The 17,385-nt window shown below is 37.9% G+C and overlaps 2 protein-coding genes across 2 annotated transcripts; both read right to left on the bottom strand.

Moving 5' to 3' along the window:
• Positions 1-629: 629 nt before the first annotated feature.
• On the bottom strand, positions 630-2,874 carry LOC107159265 (nucleosome assembly protein 1-like 2). Its single transcript, XM_015505847.2, has one exon. It carries the CDS (start codon positions 2,605-2,607, stop codon positions 1,432-1,434), a length of 1,176 nt encoding a protein of 391 aa, XP_015361333.1. The 5' UTR covers positions 2,608-2,874; the 3' UTR covers positions 630-1,431.
• Positions 2,875-8,807: 5,933 nt separating this feature from the next.
• On the bottom strand, positions 8,808-10,824 carry LOC107159268 (ras-related protein Rab-6A-like). Its single transcript, XM_015505848.2, is given in 3 exon segments — positions 8,808-9,090; positions 9,092-9,521; positions 10,820-10,824. Coding segments are annotated over 2 exon segments (525 nt in total). The 5' UTR covers positions 9,493-9,521; positions 10,820-10,824; the 3' UTR covers positions 8,808-8,966.
• Positions 10,825-17,385: the final 6,561 nt, after the last annotated feature.

The raw sequence follows: 17,385 nt of genomic DNA, 5'->3' as shown, positions 1-17,385 counted from the left end.
CTCTCTCCTTTGTCATATCATCATCCCTGTCAACCATTCCATGTTCTCCATTTTCCCCCTCTTTTTTAAGCTGGAACCCAAGATTTTCATGGAATTCAGCCAGTTATGCTTGTCTGGACCCTTTCCATGATGATATTTATATCAAAATACATAAATAATATTTATATCTGTGTTGGTATAAGACATATATGATCCAAGCTAGATTATTATTATGTACTATTATATTCATTTTTTTCTTTTCCTTTTTTTTTGTACCAGGGATTGAACTCAGGGGCACTAGACCATTGAGCCACATCCCCAGCCCTATTTTGTATTTTATCTAGAGTCAGGGTCTCACTGAGTTGCTTAGTGCCTCACCCATGCTGAGGCTGACTTTGAACTCATGATTCTCCCGTCTCAGCCTCCTGAGCTGCTGGGATCACAGGCATGCGACACCATGCTCCACTTCATTTTTCTTATAATTAAAAAAAATTAAAATATTTTGTGGGCTGTGAAAAGTAAATTAGACTGTAGGCACAGTGCTTGTTATGTCCAATAGATAAGTCTGACTTACCGAAACCTCCCAACCAAATCCTTCATTTGGCATTTGGAGGAGCATTTGTCACTCCAAAACCCTTAGAACACAGTGCTTAACATTTATGATAATTTTATTCTCGAATGAGCAAACACGAGGCAATAAAGCTTAACTAACAATGTAAGGTAATCCATTTACAAGAAAGATGAAAACAATCCAGAAATGAAAATGCATACTCTAGCCCATCTAGAAGAAGTACATGGTACAATTATGGCAGGCCTTAGGAGAAATGGTTTTAAGCATAATGCATTTAATTTATTATTAAGCAATAATAAAACTAGGTTTTGAGCAGATAACTATATCACATAAACACAGGAGCCTATAAACAAAGTGACAGTTATTAAATGTGGATTTGCTGCAAATTACTCTTATACTAGCAATTTCTCAAATTATAAATCAAGTGTAATTTAGTTAGTGTTACTTGCTACATATCTATAACAAAGAGATGAAGGCACAGCTAGCACAACAGATTAAAGCCTCTTGAGAGGGCTTGGGGAAAGGAGGCTATCAGGTTTTATTGCTTCAAAGGAGAGAAGAAACCAAACATATAAATCTGTTATAAGTTCTGGTAATTTTCCATAGCTGGAGACTAATAGTAACCTGACAAAAACCATGAATTTACAATAGTAAGTTATTCACGTGCTTAGAGAGCTCACCTCCTTCTACATTTCTTGACAAAGTTTAAACCACTGTAGTGTTAGGTGAAATGCATTGCTAAATATATATAAACATCATTTTATATGAAACTACCAAGAAGAGATACACACACTAAGATTGCAGGTAATTTATGATTAAGTGTTGGTTATTTTAACTTCCAGTTATTAAACAGAGGGCTCACAAACTCCAACCATTCTACTTCAGCGATCGATGTCTTCTGCCTGGGAGACCAGGTCTTGGACTTTTGCACCATCAACTGCAGCCACCTGGATCTCCTGTGTGATTCTGTCAGAAGTCAGGTTATTACATTCCCTGAACATCCCTTCTTGCTCAGCCTCAAGAGCTTCTCCTGTGAAGTATAACACAGCTCTTGGGATGACAAAGGTGCGCAAAGTGTGAGCAATGAAAACATCTTCCTCATCCTCATCGGCATCTAGGCCCCATCGGAGAGCATTGAAGAAATTGAAGAAGGATTCTCGGGGAAATTCCTGGGTCGTGGTACGCATCAGTCCCCAAAACCTGTGCCTCTGCTTCTTCAGGACCCTTTGCACAGTGACATTCTTTCCCTCCTTCCAGTCTATTTTGCAGCCAATGCAATGCTCCACCGCAGAACCCCTAAAGGGGTGGGGATCTGAGTAATCAAGCTTAGACTTGAGCATGTATGTTTTGGTTAGCACCTCATTCGTAAAGTAGTCATTGGGTTCAAAGTGAAATTCCAACGTGAAGGTGAGAGGCTCATCAGGTTTTGAATACTTGACTTTCACGTCTTGCAAGAGCTTCAGAATAGGCTCATCATATTTCTGAATCAGCGGAGTGATCTCCTGTACATTCTTTAAAACCGTGAGCCAGAAATCAGGGATCCCTTTAGGATCTTCTTTCTCTCCGTCCACATTATGTCCCTCTCCTCCTCCATACTCCCCAAATACCTCCTCAACGTCCTCAAAACCCTCCTCACAATACTCCTCCAAGTCCTCATACTCCGAATTCTCTTCCGGACCATACACCTGAGCCTCAGAGTTCTCTGCCACCTTATAGTTACAGTCTGCGACCGTGGATTTCACCTCACATTCCTCTTTCGTGGGCTCATACAATGCATTGATGATCTGACGTCTCTTTTCCAGTAAAGGCCCATAGATCTTGGCAAATTTCCTCTCGATGGAATGAAATTCCTTGAGGTACTTTGCCTCCAGGCCGGCGGATTTAGCCTGAAGCTTTTTGAGAGCATACACTCGGCACTTAACTGCCAGAGGCAGACTCTCAATAAAGTCCGCGTCTAAGGAGTACCCCAGCAAAAGCTGCGGAGAGGCTGGGGCTGCCACAGCGCCCAGTAACGGACCCACTGCACCGGCTGCGCCTTGTTCTCCGAGCCCTTCCATCTTCAGCTTTTTGACGGGAAAAGACTCACCAAAGTGAAGAAGACGGCTTAGCCTGGTCCGTAGGCACCAGCGGGGGCCAACACAGAGGCAGAAGAGGCAACGGCTGCTGGAGAAGCTGGCGTAAGGTGGAGCGCGCCACGGAGGACGAGGCGGGCGCTATAAGAAAGCAGGCGTAGGGTGAAGGCAGAAACAGCCCACTGAAGACCTCTTCCACTAGCTGCCGTGGCAAAAACAGGAGGTGCCGTAAACCGACTACACAGAGAACCCTCTGAACGCCTCTTTTGGCTTCACATCTCACCCTATTTGCTGAATGACGGTGATTGACAAGGTCTCGTCCAATGAGTGACTAGATCCAGCACATCTCTAGTGCCACCCACCTTCCCAGAGGTAGCAGCTCCAAGACCGGAGGGGGATTTACTGAAGAAAATTCGGGAGGGGAGGAGCTGGTTGAAACTGCTTGAACAGTAGTTTCAAGAAAGCCTGAGAAAATTAACCAACAAGAAAGGAGACCAGAAAGGTGACTCAAAAGTCTTCTGTTCAAATACATGAACAAAGAGAAGGGAGAGAAACACCAAAATATTAAGAGTGGAAATCTTTAGGTGATGTGATTCCCCAGGGATTTTTAATTTTCGAATTTTGAATTTTCAAAATTTCTTTGAAGGTGTGCATTCTTTTTAGATTTGAGCCAAACTAATACTATTTCCTGGAGAGGAGTGGGTGAGATGGAATGAGGATGGAAGAAAGAGAAGACCTATGGTGACTGGTGCCCACAGTCAAATGTATATATGACTAGTTAATACTTTACATCTGGGTTATCAATATCCCAGAGTATTACTGCTGAATTGCCAATTATGTTTTGTCCATGATGGTTATTTTGGAGTCAAAATAAAAGGATGCTCCAATGTGATGTTAAGGAAAATCAAAACATTTGCCTTGAAATTCTGTATAGATTGTAAATATTTAATGACCCAGCACTAGTGAAAAGGTTAAACACATGATCATGTGTTCAGAAGATGACATAACATGGAAAACATCCCATTACAAATTCCCTAAGGTAAAGAAAACAGGGTGGCTTTTTGGGGGTAGGGGGTGTGTGATACATCAATACAGATCAGGTATAACAAAGATTTTAATTGTTAAAGAAGATTTATTTCTGATTTAACAGTTTATTCATTAGTGTTGTAATAGTTAGGATGTCAGTGTATTTATTTCCAGATTTTTAGATATGTGTGAATGTGTTTTAGTTTTAGAAAAGTATCATTACAGTATTGTTTCAGTGTTTCTACTCACTTTATTTCACAGCCTCCCTTTTAGGTGATGGGTTTCTAAGGTGATTGGTGGTTTTATATTTGAGGTGTTGCCTTATGCCGTTTTCTGTACATCCATATTTTCATTAAACAAACAATCTTGATGAGAAGGAGGAAGAGGAGAAGAAATGAGATTTGTAGAAGAAAAATAGGACAAGAATGAGATTATTCCCACTAGGGTAAATGGTCCATGTTAGGGAGTCATAAAGTTGGTAGGTATTGCTTAAATAGAATATGAAAAAAGTTGTTTTCCTCAAAAACTATCATATCAATAATCAACTACTCTCTGTTTGTGCTTGCACATGTTCAATTAAAACACACTGCACTTAAAATAGAACAAAGGCAAATAATATGTGAAGTTTCAGTCAAGGTTCAGGTTCAAGTATCTGTGCCATATTTTCATAGTTTAGTCCTAAAATGCTCTCATTAAATTTTCAAATTTCTGCAATTACAAAATCTCTTTTCCTTTTCTGATAATAAATATACGCTTATTTTAGAAAATTTGGCAAATTATGGATTTATAGTGGATAAAGGAAACCACTAGCAATCTAGCCATTTTGAGAGAATTAATGCAAAAACATTAGTGTCTTCTTTTCTTCCTTGTGCATGTACATTTCAAAAAAAATACAATTGTATAGTATTGACTCTTCAATATCTGCTTATTTCCCCTCTTAGATTCCTATTATAGGCATCTTCCTATTTTAATAAATACTCTTCAAAATTATGATTTAAAAGATTATCTATTGGTATTTAAGTAATTAAAATTGTTTAGTAAATAACAAATGAGATCAAATGAAGAATACTATTCATTTACATGACTTCAAAATTGTAAATTTCTCCTTATAGTCACAAGCAGTCTTAAAGTCAAAAGGAAAACATCTTTAAGAGTACATGAAATTAAACATTGTTAAGGAGAAGTAATCAACATATACTAGGATTCACCCTTATCAACCAGCAACTTTGGCTATAAATCTTGTTCTTATGTTCATGAAGTTAAACAATAATTTATCTCACCACCTCAATAATCTTGACACTTGCTGCAATAGTGCTGAATCAAGACTTCTGTGCTGTTTTAACAAGTATCAGAATGCTATATCTGGAGATGCAGAATTTGGGATAATTTAAATTTTTTCTTTTGTATGCTTGTCAGTATTTCTGACCTATTAGTTTTGCAAATGATGAGGAGAAAAGAATGGAGTCCCAGCCTTTTCAACAGAAAATAACCCACCTCCCTTCAGAGGGAGCCCAACTCAAATATGGGTTTGGTCATGGGAAACACTAATTCACTACTTTTAGTGTCTTCTGCCCCACTTATATGTTTTCTTTAAATATAGCCTTGCATGCTCCAGGCATTTCAAAACACTTTAATTCCATCATTTATTTTCTAAATAATAGCAGGCTAAAATTTTTGGAACTCTTATCAACCTAGAAATATGTTACTGTATTAGTCAGTGTTCTCCAGAGAAATAGAACCAATAAGATAGATTAGATAAATAAGATAAAATATTTATTAACCATCATGAGAGGAAAATATGCATTTATATTTTCTTTTATAATTATATAATTGTCTTTAAAATTACTCTTTGTTTTTTCATGTACTTTGAGAAACAAAAGTAGTTTTCAGAGTATCAAGAAGTTTAATACAAATCCTCATGATACCCAAGTACAATAGCAGAACACAAGTAACACTACTAAACTCCTTCTGTTTAAACTTACATTTGGGTTGCTTTTTATATATTATAATTAAAGTAAATGTGATTTACAAACATTACAATTCCAGAATGTTTTAGGAAGCTTTGATTGGCATACAGTAATAATTCAGTAACTACTGCTAACTCCTACTTTGCAAAAGATTTGTTTTGTATAGTGCAGCTTGTTCTATCTAGTTCATCCTTCATTTAACTATGAAAATTCTTTATCTTTGCTCTATTATAGAACTTTAATTAGCTGAAAATGGAAGTCCTATATAACACTATAATAATTCTAATTCTAAAATGAAGGAATAAAATCAGAAAACCAGATCAACACTCTAATTCGCACTAAGAACAGTGACAGTAATATCAAATATACACTTGCTGGTCAATTTGATTGATTGATTGAATGATGTCGCGACCCCTCGCCGGCAAGGGAAAACACGACACAGGATTCTTCTTTCAACAGTTTATTCAGGCCTTGAGTCATGTATCATTCTTCTAGCGCCCGCGCCCGACACGCCCAAGCACAGTTTAATAAAGCCCCCCGCATCCCAATCCTAAGCCGCCACGTGGATCTCTCTCATAGGGTGGTAAGGGATTGCGCGCCAACTCTCCATAAAAGGAGTTGTTTATCACAGGCCACAGTGGAAGCCGGCGCCATCTTCTAATGGCGGCCACAGTCTATAAGAATGGCTTACCACAGAATGATTGATTTCAGAAACATCCTTCAGTAGGTGGTATATGGAAATATACCTTACAAAAAAAGGGCAACTTAAATACTATGGTCTAGGTTTAAGATATTAAGTTTAGAGGACAATGTGTGGGCTTCAAGAAAACCAAAATCTCCAATGAATTGATTGGGCTATCTTCTAAAAACAGCATAGCTAATACAAAAAAAAAAAAAAAAAGAAAGAAAGAAAAGAAAAGCGTCCCCCTTGGAATATATTTATAGTAGAATGAAGAAAATAACAAATTAATGTGGGTCTGGATTTGAATTCTTTATGCATAGTGGTCAAGGGGTTTTGCTGGGCTTTTAAATCCCCAATATACTCATACCACTTTGCCACCAAAAACACCATCTCTATGAACCTCCCAAAAATAAATGCACAGACATTTTTTTTCCATAGACGAAATCACACCATTCCTACATCTTACATAGTTTATGTTTACAGGTTGTCGTTATTATTAACCACATAGGACTAAATAACAAAAATTAAATCCTATATATAACTTTAGTTATTTTTTCACATTATAAATTCCCTCTCCTTTATGGCTTTGCTGTATTTGAACTCAAAATAAACTTTTGGAAAACAAATGACTTATATATGAGTTTATAGGTAGAGAAATACCTTATTTTCAGACTTTAAGTGTTCTCACCACAAAAAAAGATAAATATGTGAGGTATTACATACGTTAACTAGCTCTATTCATTCTACACAATATATATGTTTTCAAAACATATGGGGCTGTAGCTCCGTGCCAGAGCACTTGCTTAGCATGTGTGAGGCACTGCATTTGATCCTTAGCACCGCATAAAAAACTAAACAACAAAAAAGCATGCTGTCCATCTACAACTTTAAAAAAATTCCCATGATATATGTGATAAATATATACAACTTTAATTTGTTTAGTAAAGATAAAAAACTATAAAGTTATTGTAAATAAAACTTTGTATTCCTGCTTAAAAAAAAGAAATTGCTTAAATCCAACAAGTATTCCCAATCTTTTTCAAAATGTGTTTTATAAAGGCCTTTTTATTTGGAACCTGAGAGATTTATTATGATTCCATGACTTATTATGAAATCCTCACCACATATTTTCCCCATTCAGCTTCTTCATCAGAAAATGAAGCCCTGAGTCATATAATGCTGGGAATAAATCACAAATTTCCCAAGTTCCTCCTCATGCTTTATAAAGACTAGTTAAATTTACAAAACTCATCCAGGAAAATTTTTCAAAACTTGGTGAATGATAATAGTCTTGAGAAAGAGAACAGGCAGGTAATCTAGTACTCACAGTACTCTTCTGCCTAACATAAACAATCTAACAACACCAATATAAGAAAAAGCCACTGATAATGATGGATTGAGATTTAAAAAAAAAAAAAAAACCTCTGTAGAAAAATACATGGACAGTGTTCAAAGCACAAAAATGAACAAAACACTCCCTTTTCTTGGCCAGTAGGAGTAACTGCTTCTACATTACTGATTACAGTTTGCTTTATAATCATATAGCCTATGCGCTAGTCTCCTCTAGCTTGCTTACACACTCACCTGAATTGCCTAAAGCAAATAAAAATCCAATAATAAATCCTTTTTTAAAAAATGATTTGTAGTTGGACACAATACCTTTATTTTACTTATTTATTTTTGTGTGGTGCTGAGGATTGAACCTGAAAGGAAAGTGACCACAACACTCGGAGCAACCAAAAGATCTTTATTGCAGCAGTGCAACAGAGGAGAAAAGAGAGAGAGAGAGAGAGAGAGAGAGAGAGAGAGAGAGAAGCATGCGCAAGAGACAGAGAAAGCAAGAGAGAGCAAAAGAGATAGAGAAAGCAAGAGAGAGAGGGGCCCGGCAGGAGGGAGTTTTTATAGCCCAAATCTAATGAGGTCTCTGGGTCTGCAAGCTGCCTTGTTGACACAAGGGGGTTACGTGTTTGGCCTTGAGCAGGGGGTTGAGTGTTCAGCCTTGAGCAGGGGGGCGAAGCGCTCAGCCTTGAGCGGGGGCTTGGGGGTTTGGGCTTGAAGCAAACAGGTGATAAAGAGCCATACAGAGGGTTTGAGTGACCAGGTCACCCTGCAGCTAACTTTGTTTGGCATGCCCTGCAGACAACTTACTCAGCTTGTCCTGCACCTAACAGAACCCAGTGCCTCACATGTGCTAAGCAAGCACTCTACTGCTGAGCCACAACCCCAGCCCACCCCCCAATAATAAATCCTTTTAAACAGCCATTGTTATGTGAGTGCCTGAGACCATCCCTAAATTCAAAGATCACTACTAATCACAGGACTTGGCATGTTATAGACTAATTGCTAAGTTTTATTTTAGTGAAAGGATACAAAGCAAAAACAGCAGAGGAGAAGGGCTCATTGGGTAAAGGTCAGATTCCTCTCTGAGTGGTATCATACTATACACAATTCCTCCAACAATTGCCGCAGTCTGGCTGGGCACAATCAGGAGCCACTTGTCAAAAGAAACTAACTTTANTCATCTCCACGAGACAAGCAGCAATGATGAATTGCAATACGTTATTACTGAAGGGAAAAGGTTCAAGCCAATATTCACACTGCAGTCAATGAAAGAGTATGGGAGCCAAAGCAGTGAGCTTCTGGAGAAGGGTTGAAGATGCCATGAGGGATTAGCAGGAACAGCCTCCTTCACTAACTGGTTGTTCCTGAAGCTTTTCCAGTTTAATGTCAATCATGTCTTCTCTGCTTCTGTCCTGTGTGCTTTCCATTCCAGGTAAAGCCGCTGCTACACGTAAAGAGCTGCTTTACATTGTATCCTGCTTTTGCACTGGTTTCAATGAACATAACATTCAGTTCTTTGGCTTTCCTCTCTCCTTCCTCAATTGAAACTTGCCTCTTGTCAGCAAGATCTGTTTTATTTCCTACTAGCATGATGATAACATCACTTCCTTTTTCTGTTCTGACATCATCAATCCATTTTGTAGTTTGCTGGAACGAGTTAACATTTGTGATATCATAAACAACAACTGCCACAGTGGAGTCATGAATGTAGCTAGGAATCAAGCTCCTGAACCGCTCTTGACCTGCTGTGTCCCATAATTGCAATCGTACTGTTCGATCCTCCAAGTACATGGTTTTTGATAAAAAGTCAATGCCAATTGTTGCCTGATAAGTGTTGTCAAAACTGTCATACATGAATCTGGTGATCAAGGATGTTTTTCCAACTGGGGATCACAGTAGAAAAACTCAGCTGCAAGCCAACTTCACTGAACTATCATATCCAAGGATGTCTCCCCTAGGTGATGCAATTCGCTCTGCTCTCCTAGGAACACCAGCTTGAATTTCCTCAGCGGATTCCCGAAGTCTCGGCCCGCGGACACGATGGAGCCGGAGGAGCTGCCACCTCCTCAGCCCAGAGACCTCCCGGACCAACGCTGCTCCAACCGGCTGACGAAGAAGGCAAGCGGAAGGGCGGGCGCCGAGCTTTCTCGGCCGCTGCAGGGCCAGGCGAAGGAGCAAGGCTGGAGGGCAGCAGGATTCTCCACAGCACGCAGCCGCAGCCGTCGCCAACGACCCCGCCTTCCCGCAGAGTAGCCTAGCACCCGGCGAGGCCAGCCGCAGCGAAGGGAAGGAGGGCGGTGTCGAAGGCAGCCAGGGGTGTGTGCGGGGCTCCGGAGGCTAGCGCCGCCTCTTCCCTCAGCACCTGGCACTGAGACTAGGGTGGGAGAGGCTGAGGGTGGCAGCCCGGCCGGAACCGCAGACGCGTCTGGGACCTTTCACTTGCCGCAGGCCGCAGCCCAACCCTAAGCCACATGCTTGTTGTTTAAACAGAGAGGGGGAGATGTTGAGAGCCACAGCCGAAGGGGCCCCAGCAAAATTCCAGCTGCCAGCAAACAATGAGTTGTGACAACTCCTGTGAAGTATTGTCTAGTGGAAGCTCATAACATACTGATTTCCCAAGGTTTTCACTAGGGGTTAATCACATATGCACCAGCACATACAAAATTTCACACTCCCAGAAGGTAACTCAGCACAAACCATACTGTTTTTACAAAATATTTAGGCATAGCAAGCCTGTGTATCAACTGGGAAAGTTTATAATTAGGGCAGGAAATTGGTTACCCAACAAATCCCCAGGCAAAGAATACAAATTGCAAGCAGGTTTTTCCTGTGTGTAGCAGCCTTGGACCGGCTATGTTAACTCTCTTTTCCACAATTCACCCCCCAACCTTGGTTCTTGGACAGGGTGTCTTCATCAGTAAGATCCCAGTTAGCAGGACAAGAATAAATCTGTAGTATTGATCTCAGTTTATGCCCTTTAGGGGTCCTGCATTTAGCCAGTCCAAAAAAAAAAAAATCCATTAACCACAGAGATCTACTTTAGACAGCTAAGTGTCTTCCTACATGAGTTTTTGTATTAACAATTTTTAGAACATGAGTCAACCAATAAAGTATAGCACAACTCTGACCAGTAAGTCAAAGCTGACTTGAATGCCTTCCAAGGCTATGGTAACATAAAAACAGAGCACACATGAGAGAAGAACAATATCAGAGGGCATGAATGTTACCCCTGTGCCCTCAGGTATTAGGCAATTGTTAGTTCATCCCAAGGAAAGCACACTCAGAATGTACAGATTAACAGGACCTCCAAAGTGACTTCCCCCAAAGGCACATCTTCCCAGGATTTTCAGTCTAGTCTAATTAATTCATTGTAGTCCTTGGTTTTAGACAGACTGCCTGAAGGCAGTCAGTTCCCCAAAATTTTGTTTGTCCATGATGTCAGTACATCTGTTTTGTGTCGATACATAATTCAGATGTGATCTTCATAGAAAATACAGGATCTGGGACCACCCGTACTGTCTTATAATCAGCATTGTCAGATATGATCTTAGGCTCAGCAGTCAGTTTGAATTCAAAGCACTCTCAGTAGCTTGAAGATAATACTTATGCTTTCACTGGGGAGGAGGAGAAAGCTTCTAGGAGCAGTTCTGACAAACGAAGGTCTCTGGTGCCTTATCCTTCCTTCCCTGCCTCTCTGGGAGCCTGTTTTCTGTTGTTTTTTCAGTTGTTACAACTGAAACAGTTGTCTCATTCAGTAATCATAATTTACATTTTTCCCAATCATTTTTTTTGGTCTCACCTGGATGATTCATCTGGATAAATTTTATTCAAGAAGGACCAAAGTATTTTCATGGAAAAACAATTGTTTTGATCAAAGCCTAGATTTTCAAAAGTGTTCAAAATGTGTTTATACAGTCCCTACCTCTTTTGTCCTGGCCTTTTATCCAATGACAGTCAAAAAAAGAATCATTTCTTTCTGAAAATATCCATATTGAATATTTAAACTATGTTACTAAGGTGTGTTTAACAGGAGAAAGGCAAGGAAAGTAGACTTAGGCAACCAATCCACAATCACAAACTGCAGCTAATCCAGAGTCAAATAGAACAAGTCAACAATATCCAGCCATCCTTAAAGAGTCAAGTGTCTAATTTGTCATAAGTAGGTAGACATGTCACAGCCCTGTGCTATGCTTCTCTGACTTGTAACTTTCAACTAGAATTACAAGTTCAGAATACAATTAATCTCTGTATTGGAAATGAACTATTCAAAAGTTCTTCAAAAATTCTGTTAAAAGGTCACATTAGAAAAATCCCTGAGCAGCCATATGTAACCCAGATAGTTCAGTCAACATCCAGGGCGCTTTCACAGTATATATGGTCACACAGAGGAATGTCTTAAACCTGCAAGTCTCTGTTTGTGTTCTGCTTTTCAAGTGGAGGAGCAATTTCATCCAGTTTCAATTCAGAACAGTTAGTGTTGAGGATCAAATGGCATACAGAAAACAGCATCAGGTTTCAGATTAGAGTCAGGCATAGGCAATTAGCAACTGCAAATATAGAAGTTCAACCAAGTCAGAGGCTTTTCTTAGTCATCAGCAAAGGAGATACCTTGAAGGACCATACAGCTGTGTTTCAAGTTCAAGTACCAAGCAAGGTTTTCCTAAGCTCTTTTTACCTTATCATTAGAATCCAAATTGACTTCAACCATATGCACATCAGGACAAAAAAGTCAATAGGCTATGGTGAAGAAACATTTCACTTCAACATGAGCTTACATTTTTTAATATTTATTTTTTAGTTATAGGTGGGCACAATATCTTTATTTTATTATTTTATTTTTATGTGGTGCTGAGGATCGAACCCAGTGTCTCACGCATGCTAAGCAAGTGCTCTACCACTGAGCCACAGCCACAGCCTTTCAACATGGTCTTATTAACAAGCTAAAAAGTTTTTTTTTAAATATCCTAATGGTATATCTCCATCTGGATTTGCCTATCTTCTCACAATGTCTATATCCCTTTGTATAAAGGCTGTAATAAGGAATAGTCATACCAAAGATCATCAGTTACATAAATTTGTTCTCTTCCTTATGCTGAGAGTTTAAGTACTAATCTGCCCACCATCAGGTAAAAGCAAGGGAATTATGTTGCATTAACCTTTATAGATTTCCCTGATCATGATCATCCTGCCACAATTTATGAAATTAAATGCATATACATTTTAAAAATTATTTTTATACATATTTTTGTTGCTGAAGGACCTTTATTTTATTTGTTAATTTATATGCAGTACTGAGAATTGAACCAGTGCCTCACACATACTAGTCAAGCACTCTACCACTGAGCAACCCAGCCCACAAGCATATAAATTTTATGTTAACTTTTATTATGCTTCCACATATAATAAACAAAAAAGTGGAAAGGTGATTTTTTTCTCATTTTTTAAAATTTTAAACTAATACACACAAAAAATAGAAGTAGTTATATATTTGTGGGGGTACCATGTAATGTTTGATACATGTGTGCATTGCATAATGTTAAAATCAGGTTAAACATATTTATGTCCTCAAATATTTATCATTTGAAAACTTTCAAAATCTTTTCTTCTAGCTTTTTGAAATGGATAGTACATAATTGTTATGTATAATCCACATACTGTGAAATGGTATCTCAGAGCTTCTTGCTCCTATCTAACTATAACTTTGTACCCATTGATCAGACTTTTCCCATCCTTTTCTCCTCTACCACTGTTCTGGCTTTTGTTAACGACCAATGTACTCTCAACGTCTGTAAAATCAACATTTTTAGACTCCATATATAAAATCAGGTGGTACTTGTCTCTCTTTGACAAGCTTATTTCATAATAACTTAACATAATAATCTCATAATAAATATGTTATCTCAGATGACTGGATTTCACCCTTTTCATGGCTACATACTATTTCTTTGCATATGTACCATATTTTCTTTATCATTCATCAAATGATAGACATTTAGGTTGTTTCCATTTCTTGGCTATTGTAAATAGTACTGCAATAACCATGGTAATGCAGATGTCTCTTCAACTTACTGACATCATTTCCTTTGGCTATATATCCAGTAGAAGATTGATGAATCTTATGGTAGTTCTATTTTTAACTTTTAAAGGAAAGTCCATACTATTTTTCATAATGGCTGCACTAATTTAAATTTCCATCAGTGGTGTGCAAGTGTTCCCTTTTCTCCACATCCTTTCCAAAATGTGTTATCTGCAGTTTTTTTGATAGTCTTCATTCTTACTGGGATATGCTGATATTTCTCTGTAGTATTGATTTGCAATTTTCTGATGATAGGTGATGTTGATTTCTTTAGAGAAATGTTTACTTATATCTATTGCCCAGTTTTTAATCATTATTATTATTTTTTGATATTGAATCTTTAGAGTTCCTTATATAATCTGTATATCTGGATTTCAACTCTTGTCAGATGGATACATTGCAAATATTTTCTCCACCCTGTAGGCTGTCTCTTCACTCTCTTCAGTGTCCTTTGCAATGCATAATTTTTTTTGTACCAGGGATTGAACTGAACTCAGGGGTGCTTAACCACTGAGCAACATCCCCAGATCTTTTAATTTTAAAATTTGAGACAAGGTCTCACTAAGTTGTTTAGGGCCTTGCTAAATTGCTGAGGCTAGCCTCAATCTTGTGATTATCCTGCCTCAGTTGCTAAGTTGCCAAGGCTGGCTTTGAAATCCCTATCCTCCTGCCTCTGCCTCCCAAGATGCCGAGACTACAGGTGTTGTGCAACTGTGCACAACAACAATACCAAACATTTTTATTTGATGTAATCCCTTTTGTCTATGGTTGCTTTTGTTTCCTATGCATTTAGGGTCTTGTTCAAAAAATTGTGCACTATCAATACTCCATCATATATGTGCAGGGACCAACTTCCTCAACAAGACCTCTAAAGCTTAAGAAATAAAATCAATAATCAATAAGTGGAATGCTGTCAGTTCTGGGGCTGGGACTGGGGCTCAGCATTAGCGCACTTGCCTGGTGTGAGTGAGGTACTGGGTTCAATTCTCAACACCACATGTAAATAAATAAAATAAAGGTCTATCAACAACTAAAAAATTTTTTTAAAAAACAAGTGGAATGCGTCAAGTTAAAAAGCTTCTGGACAGCAAAGAAAACAAGAGAGTGAAGAGAGAGCCAATAGAATGAGATAGAATCTTTGCCAGCTACTCCTCTGACAGGGATTGAGACTCAAAGTCTCAATGTCAAAAAACAAATTAATCAATAAATGGGCGAAAGAACTAAAAAAATTCTCAAAGAAAGAAACACAAATGGCCAACAAATATATGAAAAACTATTCAAATTCTCTAGCAATCAGGAAAATGCAAACCAAAACTACACTATATTTTCATCTCACTCCAGTCAGAGTGGCAATTACCATGAATATGAATAATTATAAATGCTGGTGAGGATGTAGGAGAAAAGGTACATTCATACATTGTTGGTGGGAAATTAGTACAACAAATTTGGAAAGCAGTAGGAGATTCCTCAAAAACTGAGGATGGAACCACCATATGACCCAGTTATCTCACTCCTCAGTATTTATCCAAACGAACTAAAAATTAGCATACTATAGTGATACAGCCACTACAATTTTTATAACAGTACAATTCTCACAACAGCCAAATTCAGAATCAACCCAGGTGCCTGTCAACAGATAAATGAATCCACAAAATGTGGCATATATACATAATGGAAGTTTTCCCAGCACCATTTGTTGAAGAGGCTCTCTTTTGCCAACGAATGTTTTAAGCACCTTTATCTAGTATGAGATAAATGTATTTATGTGGGTTTGGCTCTGTGTCCTCTATTCTGTACCATTGGTCTACATGTCTATTTTGGTACCAATACCATGCCGTTGTTATTATATAACTCTGTAGTATAGTTTAAGGTCTGGTATTGTGATACCTCCTGCTTCATTCTTCTTGCTAAGGATTGCTTTGGCTATTCTGGGTCTCTTATTTTTCCAAATGAATTCCATGATTGGTTTTTATATTTCTATGAGGAATGTTGTCAGGACTTTAATTGGAATTGCATTAAATCTGTATAGTGCTTTTGGTAGTATGGACATTTTGACAATATTAATTCTTTCTATCCAAGAACATGGGAGATCCTTCCATTTTCTAATGTCTTCTTCAATGTCTTTCTTTAGTGTTCTGTAGTTTCCATTGTATAGGTCTTTCACTCTTTTTCTTAGATTGATTCCCCAATTTTTTTGAGGCTATTGTGAATGGGGTAGTTTTCTAATTTCACTTTCTGAGGGTTCATCACTGAAGTATAGAAATGCATTTGATTTATGGGTGTTGATATTATATCCTGCTATTTTTCTGAATTCATTTATTAATTCTAGAAGTTTTCTGGTAAAGTTTTTTGGATCCTCTAAGTATAGAATCATGTCATCTGCAAATAGTGATAGTTTGTGTTTTTCTTTTCCTATTTGTATCCCTTTAAATTTCTTTCGTCTGTCTAATTGCTCTGGCTAGAGTTTCAAGAACTATGTTGAATAGGAGTGAAGAGAGAGGGCCTCCCTGTCTTGTTCCAGTTCATAGAGGGAATACCTCTTATTTTTCTCCTTTTAGAGTAATGTTGACCTTGGGCTTTAGCATAAATAGCTTTTACAATGTTGAGGTATATTCTATCTCTAGTTTTTCTAGTGTTCTGAACATGAAAGTGTGTTGTATTTTATCAAATGCTTTTGCTGCATCTATTGAGATGATCATATGATTTTTATCTTTAAGTCTACTGATGTGATGAATTACGTATATTGATTTCCATATGTTGAAATCCTTTCATCCCTGGGATGAACCCCACTTGATCATGGTGCACTATTTTTTTAATATGCTTTTTTATGCAATTTGTCAGAATTTTAATGAGAATTTTTGCATCTATGTTCATCAGAGATATTGTTCTGAAGTTTTCTTTCCTTGATGTGCCTTTGTCTGGCTTAGGTATCACGGTGACACTAGCTTCATAGAATGAGTTTGGAAGGGTTCCCTCCTTTTCTATTTCATGGAATTATTTGAGGAGTATTGGTATTAATTCTTTCTTATAGTTCTTGTAGAACTCAGCTGAGAATTTGTCTGGTCTTGGGCTTTTCTTGGTTGGTAGGCTTTTGATGGGACCTACTATCTCATTGCTTGAAATAGATCTGTTTAAATTGTGTATGTCCTCTTGACTCAGTTTGGGCAACTCATATTTCTCTAGAAATTTGTTGGTGTCTTCGATATTTTCTATTTTATTGGAGTATAAATTTTAAAAATAGTTTCTAGTTATCCTCTGTATTTCAGGGGTATCTGTTGTGATAGTCCCTTTTTCATCACAAATTTTAATAATTTTAGTTTTCTCTCTCTTCTTCATTAGCATGTCTAGGAGTTTATCAATTTTATTTATTATTCTCATTTACCTCTGAGAATTTTTTATATCTCCTCCCTGATGTCTTCTTCTACCAATGCATCATTCAATAGTGTATAATTTAGTCTCCAGGTGTTGGAGTAGCTTCTATTTTTTATTTTATCATTGATTTCTAATTTCATTCCATTATGGTCTGGTAGAATGCAGGGTAGCATCTCTATTTTTTTGTATTTGCTAAGAGTTGCTTTGTGGCATAACACATGGTCAATTTTAGAGAAGGATCATGTGTTGCTGAGAAAAAAGTGTATTCACTCGTTGGTGGATGAAATATTCTATATAAG

The sequence above is a fragment of the Marmota marmota genome, unplaced genomic scaffold, assembly GCF_001458135.2.
Source record: "Marmota marmota marmota unplaced genomic scaffold, marMar, whole genome shotgun sequence".
In the NCBI taxonomy this organism is placed as follows: domain Eukaryota; kingdom Metazoa; phylum Chordata; class Mammalia; order Rodentia; family Sciuridae; genus Marmota; species Marmota marmota.
The sequence above is the reverse complement of the archived record's forward strand: the minus strand, read 5'-3'. Positions and strand labels throughout refer to the sequence as shown.

What these genes read in the sequence shown, in the direction of transcription:
- LOC107159265 (XM_015505847.2), bottom strand. Translation starts at nt 2,607, where the DNA reads ATGGAAGGGCTCGGAGAACAAGGCGCAGCCGGTGCAGTGGGTCCGTTA.